Consider the following 18,572-nt stretch of genomic DNA (forward strand, 5'->3'; position numbering starts at 1 on the left):
TGGGCAGATCTGTGAGAGAGTTGTCTGTCTGGTTTTTTTATTTTTTAATTGAAATGTTTTGATTTTTTTTTCTGAATATATGCGTGTGTTTTATTTTGCTTAATTTAAATGAAGTCTTGTAGTTTTTAATTTTATTTGTTTTACTTTTTGGGCAAAGGGCATCTGGTGAACTGGGTGACATTTTCTGAAGGTTAAACAGATTTACCCACAGTGTGTCTTTTTTAACAAAAGCTTAAATCTGTATATTAATTGACTTAGGAATTAATTTAGACATATAGGCTGCCATTTGACAGCAGTATATTCTGAAATGTCTCATAGATATCTATTTTTGAATAAAGAGGGTGTCATTGAACAGTAGTGTCCTTACTTCTTTCCTCAATGCTCTGGCACCCTGTGGGTTTTGTTTGGGTTTTTTCCCTTTCTAAAGCCCAGGGAGTGTTTTGGGGAGATCCTTGAGTCAGTTTTGCATGCAGAGAGGAAATGGGGGATTTCTGTAGGACATGTCAGTTGTTACTCTGGGAAAAATACAAATAAAAAGCAAACCTGGAATGGGAGGAAGGTGCCTCCCTGCACGAGCACCTGGAGCTGCTGTTCCAGAGGGTCGGTGTGATTGAAGCCTCTCAGCTTTGGGGTCTTCACGTTGCCTTGGGAGCTAATTCTGGAGATTTTGGGGAGGTTTAGGGGTTCTTCAATTAACCAGTCTGCAACAGCCTCTGTGGGCAAACAGTGATTGTTTCATATGCCCTGGAGAGGATCTGCAAAGCGGATTATGTTTTATACTGATTTACAAATCTTCCCTGAAAGGCGCTGTGTTTAGCAGTGCTGTCACCAAGCCGTGCAGAGGCTGGGCGGTGCTGTGGGAGCAGGAGGGAGCTGGTGTGGTCCTCCTGGTGAAAACCACCTTTGTGTGGTGTTGCAGGAACTAAGGTGGGGCTTTCAAAGAAAGAAATGTGACAAGGTACTGGCTGTCCTTCCTTGCCTTTGCAAATCAGGTTTTTGTTGGTTTTTTTTAAGAGCTGGAACAAAAATACTTGACTGTTAGGCAGCTGCCCTTGCAGCTCAGTACCTCAGTGCACTGGTGTGCATTCCCTACTCTGTAACCAAGGAATGGGGGCTCACACACCTGTACAAGGTGAGGAACTCACTCCTGACTAACAGACAGGTTAACTGTGATACCCCAGGCTGTGATGGTGATGTCCAAGGCAGAGCCTTGGAGTGCTGGAGGCATCCTGTGGGGGGAGGGTGGGGAGTTGTGCTTGCCAGAGTTTTGACCTAGGGCAGGCTGCTGTGGGCTTTGGATTTTTGGACCAAGTTTTGATGTGTTCCAAACTTTATGTATATTTATCTCTAGGATTAGTTAGAAAAAGTTTAAGCTGTCCCTAATGCTCTGAAAAAAAATGACCTGGTAAAACACTTGGATGAAATTTCACAGCAGACTTGGCGCCAGTCTGTTGGAGTGAGCTGGGACAGACATTTCCCAGTGATGTCACTGGCTTTAGGGATGTGCCACAGGCATCTTTTGCCTCTTAACTGCTGGAAGGCAACAGTAGGTAGAAAACATGCTCTTTATTTTTATTTTCAGTAATGGCTTCATGTAATGACATTTAGGAAGAAGTTTAATAAAGGCCAGGGGCCTCACAGGCATTCATGTGTGCTGGAGCAGGTGGAATCGTGGTCATGCTGTTCATGTGCAGGTTTTGAGGCAAAACCCAGGAAACCCCAGGACCAGCCAGGGTGGGAGGGGGTGTTTAAGGAAAATGAACACTTTGGGTACAGAAATGTCCCCTGGGTGCAGAGCAGCCTACAGCCCATCAAGGTTGGATTCTGGCCAGGGGTTGCAAATCCATGTCCCAGTGTTTTCCCTTGGCACAAGGACGTGATGGTTTGCAGCTTGGCTGGGGCATGGTGGCCAAGCATTGCACTGCTGCTGACTGAGCAAATCTGTGTGACAACTGATAGTAGTAAATCATTCACAGGTTTAGGGTCTTGTCACTTCCTTCTGGGAAGACACAACTCTTGTTTCGTCTTTCTGGGAAAAGACAAGCCTTGCTTTGTGTTTCTGGGAAAAGACAAGGCTTGTCTTGTTCTGGGAAGGGACAAGGAGCTGACAGTCAGCACATCCCTCTGCTTCCAGTGCCCAGCTGACCAGTCCTTACTGGTTTGTGTGTCAGCACAGCCCACCATGAGGGGCAGGACAGGGGAAGCTGCATCAGGGATCAGGCAGGCACAGAGAGGCTGTTGGAGTTGGCCATGCTGGAAGAGGAATCTCTCCATAGTGTCTCCTGTACCTTCTGTGGCTGTAGAAGAGGGGATGGTTTCCTGTGAGGGACCTCCTGCATTGGGGGTTTTTTGTCTCTTCTGCTGTTTGATGGTGCCTCAGTTGTCTTGTTGCACCAAGGAGAGTAAAAATGTGTTCCATGTTTGTGGAGGAGGAGGGAGACCTTTGGAGAGGCAGTGCCATTTGGAAATCCCACAGATTTGTTCTTGTGATAGGTCTGATTTATGGGAGTTTGTTCTAGTTTCGATCCATCAATGAAGGTAAGTTAAAGGTCATCAAGTCTAAAATGAGTTTACAATCAATTCTTGGCAAGTCAGCATCTCCAGCGAGCCGAGACACATCCAGAACCTCTCTTCTCCAAGAATGCTCCTGCCTGGCTTTGGCACTTGGACTAGCACTGAATTACAAACCCTCCCACACAATGGATACTGGAAATATTTAATTTATAATTTATTGCTTGCATGGTCAGAGTGCCAAAGAGTCTGATGGATGCAGCCCAGAACTCTGCTGGTGATCCAGGAGGGGCACAGGGAGATGGATGCAGTGTGGTACCATGCTGCTGATCTGGACTGGGTGCAGGGAAGTCAACCTCAGCTCTGTGGATGATGGAAGAAAACCCAGCCCTGAAAGCCAACCCCTGCTGCTAAACTGTAACTGCAGCGTTTGGAGTCTGTTCCCTTCTCAGAACAGCCTTTCCTTCTCGGAGCAGCCTTGCTCTGCTGAGGCTCAGATGGATGGGAGTGACCTTCAGCAAGAGCTGTTCTAATGTTTATTTTATCAGGACCCAGCTCTGAAGCAGCAGAGCTGCTGGTTATTTTTAACCCAGGCGCTGAGCAGCTGGAGGCCTGGCTCAGCAGGGCCCAGTAACAAATGCTCTAAAGAGGGGCCGTGCATCATTGCTGGGCTGAGGAATGTTCCTGACAGGGAAGGCAGCTCTGGTTCCTGCTGTTAACTCCTTCAGGATTCTTTGGGCTCCATGTGCTCTTGGCACTGCTGTTAACTCCTTCAGGATCCTTTGGGGCTCCACGTGCTCTTGGCACTGATGTCTGGGGGGTTGGTGCTGCAGAGCTGGGGCTGGCATGTCCCCTGCCCCCTGTCCCTCTCCCTCCTGGAGCTCTTGCCCTGTCCCCATGCCTGAGAGAGGGTGCTCTCTGTCCCCTGAGAGAGCTGCTTGAGCAAATCCTTATCCCTCCCTGTGCCCCACCTCTGTCCCCACTCTACCCCACGGGGGTCCCAGCCTCCAGCTGCCTTTTTGGGTTGTGTTTGAGCAAAGCAGGACAGGGAGGTGTGGTGGTTAAAGTTCCAAAGGGTAAGGGGAGATGGATTGTGTGGCTCTCCTGGGGGGGTTTCTTGAAAGGCTTTATTGGCCAAACAATCTGCTGCTGCACATGGGGTCTGAGCTCTGCTGTGCCCACTCAAGTTCTGTGCTGGGAGCAGGAGCTGGGGCTGGAGCTGAGATGGGTCCTTGGCCTCCCATGGAAGCAGAGCCAGGGTTTGGGGAGTTCTGGCCATGTACCCCAGCCTGGCTTGGGGAAGCAGCAGCTGTGTGTGGAGCGCTGCACGTGGAGATTTTATCTCATCCTAAAGATAAACAGAAAGGAAAGCTGGAGAATGGGCAGTCCTTGATGGGAAACACTCCCAGCTGCCCATCCAGCCTGGGTCACAGCTGGGATGGGAGAGCCCACAGTGTCAGGGTGACTGGGACCAGTCAGTGTGAGTGGGATTCTCCTGTCCCACAGACTGTCCCCTCTGCTGGGGCTGTGGTGACTGTGGGCCCCTCAGTCAGGCAGCACCAGCTCTATAATGGTTTCTGTGGTGTTTGTTTATGGAGCAGGGAGGCTCCCACCCTGTTTGTGGGGAGCACGTGGGTGGCCATTCTGGCATGGGAAGTGTTTATCTTCAGCAGAGCCTTGACCCCGGTTCCAGGTGTGAGACAAATCCCCACTCTCCTCCTAAATCCCTGTGCAGGATCCAGCTGCCCTTCACCTGCCCCAGCCTGGGTGGAAAGCTCTGCCCAGAGCCCTGCTCAGTGTGCAAGATCTGTTGGTTTGAATACTTGTAATGTTCTCTCTCCAGTTCTCTGAGCACAGTATGGAACCATTGCTGAGAGAGGAGAAATTACCTGGGAAGGTGTCTTGGGGGCTGAGTGTGCACCCTGAGAACACCAGACCAGGCTGATTTGGGGCAGAAGGGGTGGTCAACATGAGGCCATTGTGGCTGCAGTGCCAGCCATGGCAATGACCCCCCACCCTGGTGCTGGGCTGGGAGAACTCACCCCCACCCACATGGATGCTGGGCAAGGAGTTGCTGGGTCCTGCTGTGGGGTGAGGAAGGGCAAGAAGAGCCAGTTCCGGCTTTTAAAGTGAAAAATAAAGTTTTTATTCAGTGTTTGCATAGTTGATTTATATCAAAGTAATGTCCCATCCCTCCCTGCACTGTCTGCAGTGGCAGGATGGTTACCAAAGCCAATGCCCGGCTGTACCCAAGCAGGTTATTTGCAGTAAGTATTTATAGATTTTGTTTATAGGTATATGGTGCATAAACAGCTTTGTGCTCACAGTATAAAATCTCTCTCTATGGAGCTGCAGTCAGAGGATGATGATGGCAGGGGCTGGAGGGGTCGTTCTGCTGCTGCCTCTATGGAAATGGCTCTGGGGCTGCCAGCACTGCGCAGAGGAGGGGCTGGCACAGGGGTCCTTGTGTGCCCAGCTGGGGCACAGACAGCACAAACTGAGAACAGCAGTGAAGTGAGTGACTGCCACGGCAGCCCCCAGCCCTCCCCAGCCCTTTTTCCTGCCTGTGCTCCCAGGAGGAGCGTGGGTGGCACCGGTGCCACATGTCGGGGTCAGGCTGGGCTCTGGCAGTCGCCTCCTGGGACACGTTGGGCTGAAGCAGGGGGGCCAGCGAGGCAGGGTTCCTGCAGCTGGGGGCCAGGGCAGCAGCTCACAGGGGCTGGGGTGCGATGATGACGTTGCGGTAGCCCTTGACCCCTGTCAGCTGGTCGCTCTCAAAGTCCACCATCAGCTTCTGCAGCCCCGACAGCCGCGGCATCAGATCCATCCGGAATTTGGCCTCTGCCTGCGGCTCCACCGGCTCCTCACTGTGGGAGAGCAGAGAGTCACTGTGGCCTGTCACCCTCCCAGGGCCCGCGGGACAGTGCTGGGGCTTTGGCAAGCAATGACCTCTGCAGGGAGGCCGAACCCCTTCCCCAGCAAAGTGTAGGGTTGGGATACTCTGAGTCCACAGGGATCAGCAGAGCCCTGGCTCCTGCTGTGCCCCATGGCTGCCCTCCCTGGGGGCTCCACACACAGAAATCCACCCCCACACCACTCCCAACACCCCAGCCAGGTGAAGGGGGAAAAGCTCTTACAGCTCCTTGACCAGCTGCCCCTCGGTGAGGCCGGTACCCTCCACCACGAACACGCAGCCATTCAGGGGCACGGAGAGAGGGTTCACCAGGCTGATCTCAGCCACCAGCTTCCGATTCTGCATTGGCTCTCCTAGAATCTGCAAGTAGGATAGGTTGGACCCCAAGCCCCACTGATCCTGAGGGCCATGGTTCTCCCCTTGCCCCAGAGCTGAGGCAGGACCTTAGGGATGCAGGTCCCAGGAGATGCAGCCCTGCTCAGTGGAGCAGGACCTGCTGCCCAAGCCCTGGGGCAGCTCCCAGAGATCACAGCAATTCATTGCCCTCAAACCTGCCTGGGATGGGACATTGGACCCTTACCCTGATCTTGATTGGTGGATTCTCAACATAAATGTCCCTGACAGCCACGAGGATGTCGCCAGTCTGGTGATCGTTCAGGAGAGCCACCACCTTGATGAGGTTGTCCTGGGTCAGTTTGTCCCTGTACTCCTCGTACAGGATGCGCAGGGGCACCCTTTTCTCTGGAAGGGCAGCAGAGAGGGGTCAGCACCCACAGCATCTCCAGCCCAGAACCCACAGTCGTGCACTGGCACCCAGCTGCTGCTGGCATGGTTTGGGTGATGCCTGCACCAGGGGTCCAGAGTGCCAGCCCTTGGCAGCCAGCGTGGCACTGGGAGGCAGCCTGGTCCCTGGCACCTGCCCTCACTCAGCCCTCAGCCTTGTTCATCTGGAAGTCCTTCAGGGATGGGGCTGTCCAGGGAAAGGACAGGGAAGGAGGCTGAAAGCAGCCAGCTGCAGAAGTGCCTGGAACAAGGAGCCCAGAGTGGCTGTGACCATGGGAAATGGAGCCCGACATTCATGAGGCAGGATCTGAAGTTGCCGTAGCATCAGCTGAGACTGTGGGAAGGGGAACAAGCCTGGCTTCCCACATTGGCACAAAGTGATGATGTGCCCTAAAGAATGCAGCCTGGGAAGTCCTGGGGTCTGTATTCTGAAGCAGGAGCTGAGGGTAGAAGTTTCAGGAGCTCATAATTAATGTTTCAGAAAAAATGGTGTTGGGTTAACTTTTTCACAGGAATGTTAAGTACGCCGAGGGCCACAGCACATCTCCCCACTCCCCCATCCAGCCCTGCAAAAGGCTCCAAGTACCAGCTGGTGCTTCTGCCAGCATGAGCAGAGGCACATCCCTCTCCCCTCCGTGGTGGCAAGGGCCAGCACATTCCTCATTCCTGCAAAGCAGCTCAACACCTGGCACAGCGCCGAGTGCTGCGATTGCAAGAGGGCTGGTGAGGAGCAGGGCTCGGCGCAGGGTAAACATTTCCCTGTTCCAGGACAGCAGATGTGTGGCCTTTCCAAGCCCTGAAGGGTCTCTGCAAACTCACGTAAGCCCAAACTCGTGTTCAAGGACCAGATGGTGATGTTCACGTGTGTGACAAGGGCGAGGGAGGGTCGGGGGCCGTGCCAGGACAGCTCTGCAGCAAACGCCCACCCACGGAGACACCGAGAGCTTCAGCTGCTGGCCAGAAAACCCAGTGCTGCTCCCTTCCTCCAGCCTGGGACCACGCACTCAGCACTGAGCTGGGCCAGTCCCATTCTGGTGTGGGAAGATCCCACCAGAGAGCCCAGCCTAGCCCAAAGTCTGAGGGAAAGCAGGAAGGATGCAGAGAAGTGCCACAGGGTGCCTAGGGATGGCAGCTGGGTGTGCCCAGCCTGCTCCCCTGGCATAACAGCCACAGCAGCAGTGGCTTGCCCAGCTCCAAATGCATTTCCAGCCTCTGCCTGAGCAATTTCCTCGTCCTCTCACAAAGATTAAAAATTCACAGTGGTAGTTAGCTAAGGAGGATGCCCCAAAGTGGCATTGCCTACCGAGCAGCTGAACACAGGCTGAGCTGACCCCAGCCCTGGTGAAGCATCTCCTTAACCATCAGAGGGTCCCTTACCTGCCCTGGGCTCAATGTCGATGTCCACGGGGTCGGTGAGGCCACACTGGGGCCCCAGGGTGCCGTTGTAGCTGGAGGCACGGGCACACAGTGTCACCCTGCAGACACGCTCCTCGTCCGTGTTGTTGTTGACCACAGCAAAAACATCGAAGTCGCTGCCCTTGTTGGCACCCTCTGATACCTTGATCCTGAGGTGCAGCCCCTCATCCTCCTCCCCAATGGATTTCTTCTGATGCTCTGCCTTCTCAAACACCGCCCGCTCCTCCTCAGACCCTGCAGGTCACAAAATCCCTGTGATTCCCTGAGTGCTGGGAGGGCCTGGCCTGGGCTGCTCTGCCCTGAGCCCTGCAGCCCTCCTGCTGCAGCTGTTTCCCAGCAGCAACATTCCCCCCTGGAGTGTCCCCCTGAAATCCCCCATACCCTCTGGGTATTTGTAGTTGTGGGTGATGTCCTCCCGGCTGTCCCTGCCGACGCTCTTGGTGCTGATGAACTTCCCCACATCTGAGGAGCGGATGCTCTGCTTCTGCATCCCATCCCCCTGCACCACCCAGTACACCACGTCAGCGTTCACCTCGGCGAAGATGAAGGGGATGTCGTACTTGGGCAGCATGTCACCCTCTTTGATGGCTTTGACAGGGGCTGGCCCGCAGCAGTAAACTCCTGCACGGAGCAGAGCCACTGTCACCACTCCAGGGCTCAGCCACAAGGGGTGGCTGTGGTGGGGTGACCCAGCAGTGCCGGGGTGTGAGGAGGATGGAGCTTCTGTGTGCAGCACGTTGTACCTTCACTCTTCTCCTGAGGGGTCGGGTCCAGCACCTGCCACCCGTCATAGTCACCTCCCAGGTCGGGACGGGTCATCCACGACTCCACCCAGCAGTGGAAGTTCCTGAGAGGAAAACCAGAGTGTTGGGAGTCTCAGCCTTCCCCAGCACCTGCCAGGCTCTGGAGAAGGGGCAGGCTGAGGTCTTGCTGTGCTGCTCACCAGATCTTGTCCCAGGATTGCCTCTCCTGCTCCCCCCGCTCGTTGATGTAGCGGTCGATGGTCAGATTGGCGTTGGTGTCATGGGCTGAGTTGTAGTTGGTCACCACCCGGGTGGGGATGCCCAGGCACCTCATGACTGTGGGGAGCAGGGCAGGGTGAGACAGGGCCAGGTTTGTTCCACTCCCATCCCACAGAGCCCCAGGTTTGCACAGCTCCTATCCCCTGGAGCCCCAGGTTTGAACAACTCCTGCCGTTCCCTTTGCCTGTGAAAGGGCTGCCTGGGGACTGCTCCCCAGGAGAAGCCAGTGCCCTCAGCCACAGTGCACAGGCAAGCAGGCTGGGTGGCACCTGCTCTGACAGCCTGACAGCTTTGATATTGCAGCAAAAAAGGCACAAAAAGCGTCTGCGAGAGCTTTGGAGGTAGAGTGTGGGCAGCCGTGCTGAACCCCGGATTTCATCTCCCAGCTGCCTTTCACTGCACAGGGAGCTCCCCAGGGAGCAGGGAGGCAGTTACAGTGCTTCAAAGGAGGCTATAAACCTCGGCGAGATGCTGAAAATCCACTTTAGTTTTTTGCTATTTCTCTCCTCTAAAAAGGGTCTTGTCTGTCTGTGACACATCAGTGCTCTCACAGGCAGCATTTTTCTTGGGGCAAAGTTGCACGAGCATATGTGAGTGTTTCCCAGCGGCAGCAAGTCTGGAATTTTTCTCTTGTTTTTCCCCAGTCTGATTGCCCTGGTGGCCATGACATTATTTTGATCTTAGTGGATTCGTGACTTTATTGCAAACTTGGCCTTAAAGCCACTTCCCTCACCCTGGCCTGCCTTAGTCCATCCCTTGCTGCCTGGCCTGGGAGGCAGTGCTGATTGAAAAACCAGAGCCCTTTTGTATAATATTTTTCCTCTATTTCCTGACAAACTAGAGTAATAGAGAGCTAATTGCAAAGGAATCATTGCAGGCTGATTGCAGCTCTTCCCTCAGGATGCAGCACCAGGAGTGGATGGGGGCAGGGGCTGGGGTGGGAGATGGGTGACCCTGTCCTGTGGAAAAGGAGACACCAGAGAAATCTGCTCTCACCAGTGCAAGCCACAGCAGCAAAGACCCAGCACTGGCCATACTTGACTGGCTGGCACCCAAAATTCTTCCACCTCTTGAGAATGTCCACGCTCCCAATCCAGGCCATGGGGCTCATCCCATCCTCGTAGCGATTGTCCCACCGCCCAAAGAGCACCCCCCGGTCCTCGTCATTGCAGTTCACCTGTGGCAGGAGAACAGGGGGAGGATGGAGGGGCAGGAACAGCCTGGGGAGGGAGGGAGGGAGGATGGGAAAAAGCCTTTGCCCCATTCACATGCACTGGCACCCACATTAATATCCTGTATCCATGCAAGAGCTCACTGGGATGCAGGTAGACATCGTGCTAATCAGGGATGAATTTTAGAAACAGATCCTCCTGCCTGGGAATTTGGGAGTGATTACCCCTGAAATGATCTGTGCCCCATCCCTGCTTTTTGTTTCCTCTAAAAAAGCTCTTACACATATATGAGCAGTAACAGGGAAAGGATGTAAAAGAGAGATTAAACACCCCAGAAGGAAAGGAAGGAGAAGGAAAAATGGTGTGAAACTGTGGGGGATGGCACATGCTGTCTGCCAGAGCTGTAGCTGAGGGTGTTTGCAGCCCAGGGAATGAGGGGTGCTGGGGACAGGGTGCACCCCAGACTCACCATGGCGCTCACCACCCTGCCAATGTACACGGGGTCATTGCGGCGGGAGCAGTCCCGGTTCTGGTCCCTCAGGTGTTTGGGGTTTATGTCCAGCATCTTGAGGCAGATGGCCAAGACTTCATCCTCAAACTGGTGGAGAGCAGGGAGAAAGGGTTGTGTGAGGTCCCCACAGGTGCTCTGCCACCTCTGTCCTCCCTCTCTGGCTCGCTGTGGTGCCCCTGCCAGCAGAACTGTCGGGTACAGGGGTCACACCCCATCAGGGTCCCCTCCCCGGCCAGCATCCCCTGAGTGATGTCCCCACAGTCCCCACTCAGCCTGTGAAGCCTGTGGGTGATCTCCTGCCTACGTACTGAGGCTGGATCTGGTTTCCTGTGACTGCACAGGGGTCAGGGCAGGGACGTGACCTCCTGGAAAATCTATTTCCCATCACGGCTGAGTCACAGCCCTTCCTTGAATTGAGGTGCGGATCCTGTGAAGGCCACGGGCACCCCCACTGCTGCGGCCCCCAGCCCTTTGCCCAGGGAGGGTGGCTGAACAAGTTTCCCTGTGCCCCGGGGGTGCAGCTCGGGTGTGAGCACTGCCTTATCAGTACCCTTGGCACAATGCCCAGGAATTCATTATCAGGCACCAGCTCCCAGCACAGCAGGGCCACCCAGATTAGGGACACATGGCCATGGGGCCCCCAGGAGCCAGGGGGAAACACTCCCCTTGCCTTGCCATGCTTTGAAGTCAGCACATTCCCTGCTGGAAATGAGACTCCGGGTTCTTTGACCCATGGCTGGACTCCGAGGTGCTGGCAGCACTTGGGGCGCAGGTTGGTGAGAGGCACGCACGTGGCACCATTCCCTGTGTCCTGCAGCACCAGAGCTGCATGGCCAGAGGTCCCAAGGGTCCCAGGGGGTCCTGCCTGCTCACCTGGCCGAAGTTCCAGGGGATGGAGTAGATGTAATCACAGGTGCCCTGGAAGATGAGCCCGTCCTGGGACAGGACGTACTCGCGGCGCTCGCTCTCATCGCGCATGAACACTGTGTCCTCTGTGGGGACAGCGAGAGATGGGGACAGGGCTCTGCCCTGCACCACCAGCTGCCTGACCCCCTCCCTGTGGATGGAGCCAGAGGGAAATGAGGCACCAGGGGCTGGAACTGCTCATGCCTTAAACAGCTGCTGGGGAATTTCAGCCCAGGTTGTTTTAAAGTGATGGGAAAATTTCAGCGGGTTTGTGGTTTGCTTTCCATTCTTTCTCATGGCTCTGTCTTTCCTCCCTTTTATTTAATGGAGATGGATCTCTTCTCAGCAGGGAGACCTCCCTAGGGGTGCAGTGAGCAGTGGGAGTGGGTGTGCTGGCTCAGCACAGCCAAAGCCATTTCTCTCACATCAGCTACTGCTGTGGAAATTAACATTTACTGGAAATGTTTGCAGAAGGAAACCCCACATGTCCACCCCCAGTGCTCTGGCTGAGCAGAGCTTCCTATGGCCCCTTATCTTTGCAGATTCAGAGTGGGACACTTGAGATCCAGGAAATCAGCCAGTCCAGAGGCAGGGGAAGGACATGGAGAGAGGAAAATCCCAGGGCTGTTGAACCTTACAGCACTGAATCGAACCTCCCCTCTGGGTTTGGCTGCCCAAATTTCACCAGGACACTGATATCCATGTCACTGAGTCCACAGCTGGGTGCCTGGGTGAGGATGGGTGAAAATGGACCTGGTGGGGGTAATTAGGGACAACTGGGGGCAATTAGGGACCACTGGACCCAATTAGGGACATTTAGAGGCTTTTCCCTTGTCCCCTGTCTGGCCAGGAGCTGGTGCCAGAGACTGCCCAGGGTTTCACACCAACAGCACAGTGGTGAGCTCCCACCATGGTGGGGGCAGGCTGGACAGGCCATTGGGTGTTTGGGGTGGTGGCAAAGGGGCTCTGGGTATTGTAAGGTGGGGATGGTGCTGCTGGCCCCAACCCACTGCAGGAATTGTGTGGAGATGGAAGCAAAGTGAGGCTTTCTGCTTAAACCTTCCTTCAGACCAGGGCTTGGGACACTTGGGATCTGCACTGGGATGAGACCTGTGAGGAAAGTGCCTGGGGAGCATCTTGTGCTTTCCTGAGCCCTGGGACCCCTGGACTCAGAGGGGTGAAACCCTCACCTGGGTGCCAGGGGTTGAAGAGCAGGATGAAGTCCCCGATCTGGTAGCTGGAGCCCTGGTAGTCGGTGCAGGTCTCCAGGGTCAGGCTGTAGCGACCGATGCGTGCATCGGGTGGGGAGCAGAGGGACACAGAGAGGGACTCCCCGTCCTGCTGCTGCACCACAGCGCTCCAGCACGACTCCTCGGGGCAGTCACTCATGGCAAAGTGGGACCGGGTTCCTGATGTCTCACTGGGGCACGGCCCTGTAGAAGGAGTAGGTCAGTCAGTCAGTCAGTCCTCCCAGTGCTCCAGAGTTCCTGGGAGCCCTGTGCCCTCATGATATTTTCTGAAAAATCCCTTCACTAGGATTTTTCTCCTGAGAAGCCTCAGAAAAGAAATGTAAACAATAATTATCTGACTGCTTAGAATGTAGTCTGGAGGTTGCTTACCTACAGGTGCATCTTTGATTTATTCCATGTGAATTGGTTTTAGTTAATGACTAATCCCAGTCCAGTTGTGTTGGGACTCTGGTCAATCATGGGTTTTTATTATTCGTTCTTTTCCAGCCTTTTGTCTATATCCTTTTTCTTTCTTTAGTATAGTTTTAGTATAAAATTTCTTTTGATATGATGTGAGATATGATATGATATGATATATGATATGATATATGATATGAAATATAATATGACATGATTATAATATAATATAATATAATATAATATAATATAATATAATATAATATAATATAATATAATATAATATAATATAATATAATAGCCTTCTGAGAGCCTAAAGTCAGATTCTCATCTCTCACCTCATCCTGGAGACCTCTCAACACAACAGCCCCGAGCCATGGAGGCTGCACCAAGGGCACCTGTTACAAGCCCCCCTGCCCTGTGGCAGCTGCCTGGATCTTGGCTGTCCCTGTCTGGAACATTCCCATGTAGTTTATCAGGTACTGAGGGCACAGAGTAGCCCAGCTGTGGGAGCTCAGGGGTGTCTCTCACTGCTTGGGAAGGGACAGACTCGCCCAGTGGGAGCCAGCAGAGCACGGGGATGCTTGCCCTGGTGCCAGGACCCTGTTCTCAGATGCACCCGCTTCTGTCTCCTCCCAGCAGCGCTGTTGAGTCCCTGCAGCCACGCACGGGGGTGGCAGAGCCCGGCCATGAACCCCGGACCCGTCCCCGGCTACCCCGGTCGGTGTGAGCAGCCCCAGGCGTTGCTGCAAACATCCCGGCGTTAGGGATGACCTCAGTGGCCAAAGAGCCGAGCCTGGGACAGTGTGATCCCTGCCGGCCCCTCCGAGCTGCAGCCACGGCCAAGCCACCTGCACCGAGCCAGCTCCAGAGCCGCGCTCCGAGCGGGGCCGCCCAGCCCGGGCCTGCTCCGCCGGGCGCTGCACACAGCCGGGCCCTGCACACAGCTCGGCCCTGCGGCTCCCCGGCCCTGCTCAGCCCGGCCGGCAGCCGAGGCAGTGGTGCCACTGCTGTCCCCTCTCCTCGCCGGAGCACAGCCCCGCTGGGCTGCTGCCAGCCCTCGCCCACAGGCCGGTCACCAAAAATACCCGTGAACTCATGCTAGTGACACAGTTTCTCCTCCCGGGGAGGCTGGGCTGAGTTCTCGGCGTCCTCTGGGCAAGAGCCAGCGCTGCCGTGAGCTGGGCAGACACAGGAGCCTGCCGCCTCCTCCTCCTCCTCATGCCGCCTCCACAGCCCACAACATCCCCCTGGACTCCTGCACCTGAACGGGGCTCTGCCAGCACGGCTACTGCAAAAATACAGCTCTAATTTCACTCTACTCTTCCTTCCCTCTTTCCTGTGATAGGCAGGACGTGACCTCGGTGGCTTTGCTGTCCCAAACGGAGGGACAGCTCTGGCAGTCCCTGCCTTGACAGATCCGGCACCAGTTTGGAATGTGCTGGGGCCGCTGGAGTGGCATCGCCACGTCCCTCTGCGAGCACCACAGCACCTTTGCCCTCTTTCTGCAGCGCTGGGGCTGGGATCCAGCCCAGAGGAGCTGCTGCCAGCCTGTGCCTGGCCTGGGAGGCTCTTCTGGGCTGTGGCTTGTCCCCCTGCAAAACCAGCCTGGGACTGCCCGGCTGTAGCATGGCCATGGGGCTGCTGGGGCACCGAGGTGTAGGGTGAAGCTGGGACATGCTGGGTTTTGGTTTTGGGATGGAAATAGGAGAGTTTTACTCTGCGAGGAAACTTGGTGGCAGTTTTACTTTGAATTCTGGCCGGGTTGACTCAGTATGGTACTTCAGCCCCAAAAATAGCTCCTGCCTGAGGAATAGTTTCCTCTCCCTTTGCTGTGAGCTGGCGGGGCTGAGCCCCTGCCCTGGCTGTGAGAGCCCAGCCCAGCTCAGCCCCGGCCCGGCCCGGGGGGCTGCGCTGGGGGGGCTCCGTGGGAACATTTCCGTTCTGCAGTGTTTGTGTTTCCTGAGCACACCCCGCTCTGGGATGTCTGAGAGGACAGCAGGGCTGGGTGTAAATCCCATCAGCAGAAATGCTGTGATACCTCTGGATGAAAAGATTCACTGTGCTGATGTTTCTGAGAGGGGCAGGAGGGTTGGGCAGGATCCTGGCCTCAGCCAAGGCATTTGCTAGTGAGCTGGCAGCCCTGTCATGCTCTTAGTCTGGCTCAGCCCTGGGAGGAGGAGGACAGGGAGGAGGTGATGATGCTGGTGGTTTTTTGCTTTATTTATCACTTCTCTTCCTCTCTCACTAAGGAGATGAGTTTCTAACTTTCTTGTGATATAAAAGCTGTGCCCAGCAGCAGGTGAGGAACAGGGACTGTGTGACATGGAGCAGGTGCCGTGGCACAGCTCCCGTGGGAGCACAGCTGGGCTTTGGGGGCAGGAGCAGAGGTGGTGACACCCCCTCAGCCCTCCCTGGCGACACAGGTGTGGCGCACTCACCGGTCTCGACGTTGAAGGAGAGTTTGTCCACGCCCTCGTCGTAGGCGCGTCCCGAGAAGCGCAGGGTGATGCTGAAGGGCTGTCCCCGCCGCAGCACCAGCTGCCTGCAGCCCATGTCCGCCGTGCGGTGCTCCCGCCCGTTGCGGTCGCAGTGCAGGTCCCACGTCTCCAGCACCAGCTCTGCAGAGGCAGGGGCAGGTACAGCTCTGAGCTGGGACACGTCTCACAGCCCCGAGGCTTGGTAAGGAGGGCGGCTGTGCCCATCCCGAGCCCCGGGTTGGGACCTTGGAGAGGTCCCTGAGCCTCCCCCACTCGCAGCGCCCTGAGCATCTCTCCGGGAGGGTGCTGTGACCGTGCCTCAGCCAGGCCTGCAGCAGCTTTACTGTGCTGACAAATTGGTGGGAGCAAGTGCAGATTTGGTGACAGAGGGTGTCTGATGCCCCAGCCATATTCAGGCTGCTCTGCTCTGCTGGCAGCCCAGGCAGGGCTGTGTGCCAGCCGCCAGCAGCCACGTCCCTGCCACCCTGGGCACTGTGTTGGAGCAATGAGATATCCATCATCCCCTGAGGCCACTGACCCCTGACTGCTCTGCAGTGATGTATTCATCACCAGAATAAGCAAAAGCACTCTGTGCAGAGAGCAAGTGAGGGACTGGGCAGATCGTGGGCACCTAGTGGGCAAGCTGAGGCTCACTGCCCCGTGCCATGGCTCCCCTCAGCCATGCCCTTCCCAGTACCAGCTCTGGTAGTCACCAAGCCCTCGCCGGACAGTGCCCAATGGAAAGAGCAGCCCATGGGTTCACTATCCCCAGAGCTAAATGAAAACACTGCTCCTGGCTCTCTGGGCAAGGGGACCCTGCAGTATGGGCCCAGGGGAGGGCAGTGGGCTTGGCACTGTCCCCAGCACAGTGTGAGAGCTGCTTGAACAGTCCCTAACAAAGGGCAAAGTCCCCACAACCAGGCCATGGGAGCTGTGAAGTGGGGACAGAGCACACACAAGCCCCTTCCTTCCCTGCCTCCCCCTCCGTGAGCAGCACAACCCCCTGCTATGGAACATGGACTGTACAAGTGGAACCTCATGGTTGACATAGTTAAGCTTGCTGACAATAAAATAAATAATAAGGGTGTTCAGAGAACAGGATCAGGGCTCCTCCTTGTCCCAGTCACCCTGGGGTTTTCAACCTCAGCAGATTTAGCAAAAAGCAGATTTATCCAAGCACAGGTGCCTCCAATCAACCCAATGGGTGCCAAGGGATGGGTGGGAAGGGGGCTGTGGTGCTGCAAGTGGTAGCAGCACCCTGGGCACTCAGGAGCAGGAGCTGCCCAGTGTGTTCACGACAAGAGGACACAGTGCTAAGCTGTGCCAAGGGAAATTTAGGCTGAACATTAGGAAAAAATTTTTCACAGAGTGATTGTGCTTTAGAATGTGCTGCCCAGGGAGATGGTGGAGCCTCTGTCCCCGGAGGTATTTAAAAAAAGACTGGATGTGGCACTTAGTGCCAGGGTCTGGTTGATAAGGTGGTGTTAGGTCATAGGTTGGACTTGAGGCCCTTAAAGGTCTTTTCCAACCTCGTTAATTCTGTGATTCTGTAGCTGCTCGGCTATGTGTCTGAGTGTCTGACCCGAGGGACCCGTGTTGGTGTTGCTACAGCAGAGCTGGGAGCCAGGGCAGCCTGAGGCACTGTGGCACAGCAGAGCAGTGATGCCGTCTCACCCAGAGGGCTGTATGCCCGCGGGAATCACACAGACCCATTTCCTGGCACTTAGGGGGCAGCTGTGTGGGAGCTGGGGGTTTCTCTACCCTGTAGAGCCAATCGTGCAGGATTCCCGAAACCCAGAATCTCTTTTCCTGCCTGAGCCTCCTGAAATCCCCTCACCATGTCAGGCACACGCTCCCTGCCCAGCTGTCCCCCTGCTCTACCGGGAAAGCTTTAAATAGCACCAAACTTCATTCTAGCGACGCGGGGGCTGGAGGGGAGTCGGGAGGGAGGGAAGGGCACAGACCGGACCCGCACGGACCCTGCTGGGCTGTGATCGCCGTCCCGCTTCAGTCTGTCCGTCCCCCACCGCTTTCCCTCCGGCTGGTCCGGGACCGGCTGCAGCCCCAGCGAGCCCGGAGCGCTGCGGGGGCACCGAGCGCGGGCTGGGGCGGGGATGCGGCCGCTCGGGACTTCCCGGGACGGCACCGAGCCCGGCACCTGCGGGGTGCGCGCCTCTCCTACCTTCGGCCATGGTGCCGGGCAGTGCTGTCGGTGCCGGTCCCGGTGCTGTCCCGGTGCCGCGGGCAGCGCTGTCGGTGTCGGTCGCGGTCCGGGTGCCGGGGGAGCTGCCCCTCACCAGCCGCTGTCCGGCCCCACCGCCCGCCCCATTTATCCCGCCCGCCCCCCGCGCACCCCCCGCCTCTCCCCGCGGCCGGGCCGCCGCAGGGAAGAAAGGAAAAACAAAGTTTCCAGGAAACGGGCGGCTTTAGGTCCCACCTATTGAAAGCAACCACCCAAAAGAAAAAAAAAAAAAAAAAAAAAGCAGCAGCAGGTCCTGGGGCCCCCCGGGTTGGCACCGGCGGAGTCTCCCGGGACCCCGCAGCCCTCGGGTTGGAAATGACCCCGCTGCTGATCGAGAGGAGGGAGAACAAGGGGGCGGAGAGGGGCTGCGCGGCTGTCAGCGAAGCGCCAGGACTCGGGACTGTTTTCTCCTTATAAAGTTCTTTCCCTCCTCTGGCAGCGTCCCCATCCTGGCCGGTCCTGGTGGGGTGCGTTTGCCGGGAATTGCATCCCCTTCCCGTAGCTGCATCCCTGAGAGATGGGGTCTGGAGAGAAAATGTGGTGAAAACTTTGCTGCTGGACAGCAGATGTGTTGGAATCAGCACTGGTTGCTCTGGGACGTGGAAGTGCGCACGCAGCAGTGACCACCACATTCCCTGGAAGTCCCTGCCCCATGAACTGACCATCCCTCTCCTGCCTGGGGGTCCCTGCCTCAGGGTCTTGCCAGTGGCGCCACCTGGGCATGTCCCAGCCCTCCCCATGTGTCCTAAGGGTCACCCAACACACCAGAGACCACCTGTCAGGGACAGGGGGCTGAGACCCCACACCTCCATGGGCTCTCTTGGGGTTTGGGAGCTCAGCCCTCCCCACACTTGGGGTGGTCCTGGCCAGGGCCCCCAGCTGTGGGCAGTGCTCTGCTCATGCATGTCAGGGCACTGCACTGGGAGGGTCTGCAGTGAGTTGGGCTCCTTGCCCAGCTCTGCCAAGGGA

General features: G+C 56.2%; 1 protein-coding gene across 1 annotated transcript; it reads right to left on the minus strand.

Moving 5' to 3' along the window:
• Positions 1–4,633: 4,633 nt before the first annotated feature.
• TGM2 (transglutaminase 2) lies at positions 4,634–17,677 on the minus strand. Its single transcript, XM_074553516.1, has 13 exons — positions 17,544–17,677; positions 15,323–15,502; positions 12,426–12,668; positions 11,203–11,321; positions 10,288–10,416; positions 9,643–9,823; positions 8,568–8,703; positions 8,368–8,471; positions 8,006–8,245; positions 7,586–7,858; positions 6,006–6,166; positions 5,649–5,785; positions 4,634–5,378 (listed from the first exon to the last, which is right to left on the minus strand). The coding sequence occupies exons 1-13, from the start codon at positions 17,551–17,553 to the stop codon at positions 5,222–5,224; spliced, it is 2,070 nt and encodes a 689-aa protein (XP_074409617.1). The 5' UTR covers positions 17,554–17,677; the 3' UTR covers positions 4,634–5,221.
• Positions 17,678–18,572: the final 895 nt, after the last annotated feature.

This window comes from Zonotrichia albicollis, chromosome 17, assembly GCF_047830755.1.
Source record: "Zonotrichia albicollis isolate bZonAlb1 chromosome 17, bZonAlb1.hap1, whole genome shotgun sequence".
Taxonomy (NCBI): domain Eukaryota; kingdom Metazoa; phylum Chordata; class Aves; order Passeriformes; family Passerellidae; genus Zonotrichia; species Zonotrichia albicollis.

Excerpts from the sequence above, each read along its gene's own strand:
- TGM2 (XM_074553516.1), bottom strand. Across the intron at positions 12,669-15,322 it reads CTCCTTCAACGTCGAGACCG|GGCCGTGCCCCAGTGAGACA; the intron begins GTGAGTGCGCCA and ends CTCCTTCTACAG. Across the intron at positions 5,786-6,005 it reads ATCCACCAATCAAGATCAGG|ATTCTAGGAGAGCCAATGCA; the intron begins GTAAGGGTCCAA and ends TCCTACTTGCAG.